The 2587-nt window shown below is 72.9% G+C and overlaps 1 protein-coding gene across 1 annotated transcript in view; it reads left to right on the top strand.

The window, feature by feature from the left end:
• The window catches only part of LOC107122736 (protocadherin-10-like), an 18704-nt gene that overhangs the window by 9890 nt on the left and 6227 nt on the right, over window positions 1-2587 (top strand). The window contains exon 3 of the mRNA XM_015425867.1: window positions 17-2511. Within this exon, the coding sequence (XP_015281353.1) occupies window positions 17-2511 (2495 nt within the window). The remainder of the gene's footprint in view (window positions 1-16; window positions 2512-2587) is intronic.

The raw sequence follows: 2587 nt of genomic DNA, 5'->3' as shown, positions 1-2587 counted from the left end.
CTGGCGGCGGCGGCGGCGTTGCTGCTCCTGCTGGCCGGCTGGCTGGCGCCGGGGGCGGGCGGGCAGCTGCGCTACGCGGTGCCGGAGGAGCTGGAGCACGGCGCCTTCGTGGCCAACCTGGCCGAGGACCTGGGCCTGGACGTGGGCCGCCTGTCGGCGCGGCGCTTCCGCACGGTCTCCCGGGCGGGCGGGCGGCAGCACCTGGAGGTCAACCTGGAGAACGGGATCCTCTTCGTCAACGAGAAGGTCGACCGCGAGGCGGTGGGGGAGGGGGCCGCCGGGGGAGGGGGCGCCGCCGCCGCCTGCCTGCTCCACCTGCAGCTGGTGATGGAGAGCCCGCTGGAGCTGCACCGCGTGGAGGTGGAGGTGCTGGACATCAACGACAACGCGCCGCGCTTCCCCTGGCCGGAGTACGTGCTGGAGGTGACCGAGTCGGCGCTGCCGGGCGCCCGCTTCCCGCTGGAGAGCGCGCAGGACCCGGACGTGGGCGCCAACTCCCTGCGCACCTACCGTCTCAGCCCCAACGGCTTCTTCTCGCTGGAGGTGCAGACGCGCAGCGACGGCAGCAAGTTCGCCGAGCTGGTCCTGGAGCGCGGCCTCGACCGCGAGCAGCAGCGCGGCCACCGCCTCCTCCTCACCGCCCTGGACGGCGGCGTCCCCGAGCGCTCCGGCACGGCCCGCGTGGTGGTCACCGTCCTCGACGCCAACGACAACGTGCCGGCCTTCGACCAGTCCTCCTACAGCGTCAGCCTGCCCGAGGACGCGCCCCCGGGCACCCCGGTCGTCCGCCTCAACGCCACCGACCCGGACGAGGGCGCCAACGGCGAGGTGGAGTACTCCTTCAGCGGGCACGCGCCGCCGCGGGTGCGGGAGCTCTTCGCCGTCGAGGCGCGCAGCGGGCAGGTGCGCCTCAAGGGCCAGCTGGACTACGAGCGGGCCAGCCTCCACGAGCTCTACGTCCAGGCCAAGGACCGCGGGCCCTCCGCCGTGGCCGTCCACTGCCGCGTCCTGGTGCACCTCCTCGACGTCAACGACAACGCGCCCGAGGTGGCCCTCACCTCGGTCTCCACGCCTGTCCTGGAGGACGCGCCGCCGGGCACCGTCATCGCCGTCATCAGCGTCCTGGACCGGGACTCGGGCGACAACGGGCAGGTGAGCTGCGAGATCCCCGACGACGTGCCCTTCCAGCTGCGCGCCTCCTTCCCCAACTACTACACCCTGGTGACCACGCAGGCCCTGGACCGGGAGGCGGTGGCCGAGTACAACCTCAGCATCACGGCGCGGGACCGGGGCTCCCCGCCGCTGGCCACCCGCCAGACGCTCAGCGTCCAGGTCTCCGACGTCAACGACAACGCGCCCCGCTTCCTGCAGCCCTCCTACAGCGTCTACGTGCTGGAGAACAACGCGCCGGGGGCCTCCATCTGCTCGGTCAGCGCGCGGGACCCGGACGCCCGGCAGAACGCCTACCTCTCCTACTCCATCGCCGAGGGGCAGATCCAGGGCATGCCGGTGGCCACCTACGTCTCCATCAACTCCGACAGCGGGCACATGTACGCCCTGCGCTCCCTCGACTACGAGCAGATCCGCAGCTTCCAGGTGCAGGTGCTGGCCCAGGACGCTGGCTTCCCCCCGCTGGGCAGCAACGTCACCGTCCACGTCTTCGTCCTCGACCAGAACGACAACGCGCCCGTCATCGTGGCGCCCGTGCCCCGCAACGGCTCGCTGGCCGTCGAGGTGGTGCCGCGCTCGGCCGAGCCGGGCTACCTGGTGGGCAAGGTGTCGGCGGTGGACGCGGACGCCGGGCAGAACGCGCGCCTCTCCTACCAGCTCCTGCGCGCCACCGAGGCCGGCCTCTTCAGCGTGGCCCTCTACACCGGCGAGATCCGCACCGTCCGCGCCTTCCAGGACAAGGACGCCCCCCGGCAGCGGCTGCTCGTCCAGGTGCGCGACAACGGGCAGCCGCCGCTCTCGGCCTCCGTCTCGCTGCTGCTCTCGCTGGTGGACAGCGTCCCCGAGGTGCTCTCCGACTTCAGCGAGTTCCCGCTGGGGCCCGAGCCCCCCGGGGCCTCGCCCCTCACCCTCTACCTGATCGTCTCGCTCGGCTCCGTCTCCTTCACCTTCCTGGTGGCCATCCTCGTCCTCACCGCCGTCAAGTGCCGCAAGGACCGCCTCACCCTGCGCGACTATTCCTGCGCCCTCCCGGCCGCCGCCGCCGACTGCTGCCGCCGCCGCTCGCCCGCCCCGTCGGACCTCTTCAAGAACGCCAACAACGCCAACCCGCCGGGCGCCGCCGCTGGCAACAAGGCGCCCGCGGGCGGCGGGGAGGGCGGCGCTCTGGCGGGGCCCCCGGGCTACTGCTACAAGGTCTGCCTCACCCCGGAGTCGGCCAAGAGCGACTTCATGTTCCTGAAGCCCTACGGGCCGGACCCGCCCCGGAACAACGAGAAGGGCCCCGAGAACGGGCCCCCGAGCGCCCGGGGGGCCAAGAACGCGCTGCAGCCCTCCGGCCAGGTAAGCTCTGGGGGTGCTGCGGGGCGCGGGGGAGCCTGCAGAGCCCCCCTCCCCCGGCGAGAAACCCTCAAGCCCC

Source organism: Gekko japonicus, unplaced genomic scaffold (assembly GCF_001447785.1).
Source record: "Gekko japonicus isolate JY-2015 unplaced genomic scaffold, Gekko_japonicus_V1.1 scaffold2546, whole genome shotgun sequence".
NCBI classification, from domain to species: Eukaryota; Metazoa; Chordata; class Lepidosauria; order Squamata; family Gekkonidae; genus Gekko; species Gekko japonicus.
The sequence above is the reverse complement of the archived record's forward strand: the minus strand, read 5'-3'. Positions and strand labels throughout refer to the sequence as shown.